Source organism: Egretta garzetta, unplaced genomic scaffold, assembly GCF_000687185.1.
Source record: "Egretta garzetta isolate BGI_Z169 unplaced genomic scaffold, ASM68718v1 scaffold368, whole genome shotgun sequence".
Taxonomy (NCBI): domain Eukaryota; kingdom Metazoa; phylum Chordata; class Aves; order Pelecaniformes; family Ardeidae; genus Egretta; species Egretta garzetta.
Window position 1 is genome coordinate 1,883,093 of NW_009260684.1, and position 1,656 is coordinate 1,884,748.

Consider the following 1,656-nt stretch of genomic DNA (forward strand, 5'->3'; position numbering starts at 1 on the left):
CTCCCCCATAGCTCAGGTGCCCCTACAAGGCTTGGGTGCCCCCATGGCTCAGGGTCCCCTGGAGCTCAGGTCTCCCCACTGCTCAGGTGCCCCAATAGCTTGGGTCCCCGCATGGCTTGGGTGCCCCGCAGCCACGATCCCTGCACACCTTGGGTCTCCACACAACTCTGGTGTCCCACAGCCCTGGACCCCACACATCCTGGGTGCCCTACGACTCAGTGCACCCCATGGCGTGGCAGACCCCACCTGACCCATCCCATGCAGCCCGTGGCTTGGGCAGCTGTCCCAGACCCCGCTGCCCTGTCGTGTGCCCTCTGGCCACCATCCGAGGGCTGCCTGAAGGGCATGTCCTGGGGCTGTGGGCAGGAGCTTTGGGCACAGCTTCCACCAGCTCCGGCAGGCCCCAGCAGCAGCAGGGATGTGCTGCCCTGTATCTGCCTGGTGCTGACGCCTTGCTTGCACTCATCCCATTTCAGCCCATCCTTGCTTTGTGCCCAGCTTGCATTTGCTGCTTTGGGGCTGGGAAGGGGAGGTTGTGTCCAACAAGCCCCAAGATCTGCCCCCCCAAAGTCTCCCCTGATCCAGGTAGGGGGCGTGGGGCTGCTGGCAGCTCCATGCACAGCATATTTAACAGTGCGTGGGACCGGCAGCTGGGAAACTAGGAAAGAGCAGGGGCTGGATCAGTCCTGTGAGGGGAAGTGCCTCTGCAGGGTGGGAGAGGCCATGAAAGAATCTCTGACCCCTCTTGAGGTGGATTTTTCCTTGCTTTTACGGGGGAGAACAGCCCAACCGGGGAGGTGTTTGCCTTCCCAGAGACCCCCAGCCCTGGGGGGAGGGATCAGCCACTGGGGAGGCATCAGCCAGGCAGGATCACCCAAACTGCTCTGCCCCTGCCTGCAGAGCTGCCTGCTTGGTCGGGTAGGCAAGGAGGGGGCTCAAAAGTGGGTGTGATGTCCCTCTCTCCCCCGGACCGGGGACAAAACGCTCCACCACCCCACCATGTCCCCTTGCCTCCTCTTGAGCAAGCCCCCAGGCGGGCAGCTCAGCTGGCGTTTGCAAGCCTGGCTCTTGCACAACCTTCCCGGCAGCTCTGGCCCCGTGCTGCTCCCTGGGGGAAAAATCCCGCTGCAAAAGGGGGCGAGGAGGGGGGCTGGCTGGGTGAGACGGGGCTCAGCACCAGCCCCAGCAGACAAAGTGGCTTTACCCTTCCAAAGGCAAAAAGGATGGAGCCCCAGAGCCAAGAGCTGATGGCTGGATCCGGTAGAGCCCACAACCCCTTTTTGGGGGTCTGACGTAGCGGGGCAGGCGCTGGGGGCTCACCTTGACGTGCCTGTCGTCTGCCGTGGTCTCATCAAACTCCTCACCCAGCTTGAAGCTGATCTCCGTGTTTTTGAAGGTGCTTTGAGTCTTCACCGTGATCTTGTCGCCCGCCACCTCGATGATGGTGGTGGGTTTGGTGAGGCTGCCTACCTGCTCCTAGGGGACCCCAGGTGTGCCCACCACAATTTGGGGGGGAAGCCAGGGCAGGAGCAGGGAGGGAGGGGGGCTGGGAACACTGCCATTGCTTGGGGATGGATCCTGCACCAGCACCCACCAGCTCCGGGGGTGGGGGGGTGCCGGTGTCACCCCCCCCAATCCCGGGCTGCTCCTGGATGG

At 63.5% G+C, this 1,656-nt stretch overlaps 1 protein-coding gene across 1 annotated transcript in view; it reads right to left on the reverse strand.

The window, feature by feature from the left end:
* The window catches only part of FABP3 (fatty acid binding protein 3), a 5,301-nt gene that overhangs the window by 1,036 nt on the left and 2,609 nt on the right, over positions 1-1,656 (reverse strand). Inside the window, exon 2 of the mRNA XM_009645873.1 lies at positions 1,321-1,476. Within this exon, the coding sequence (XP_009644168.1) occupies positions 1,321-1,476 (156 nt within the window). The remainder of the gene's footprint in view (positions 1-1,320; positions 1,477-1,656) is intronic.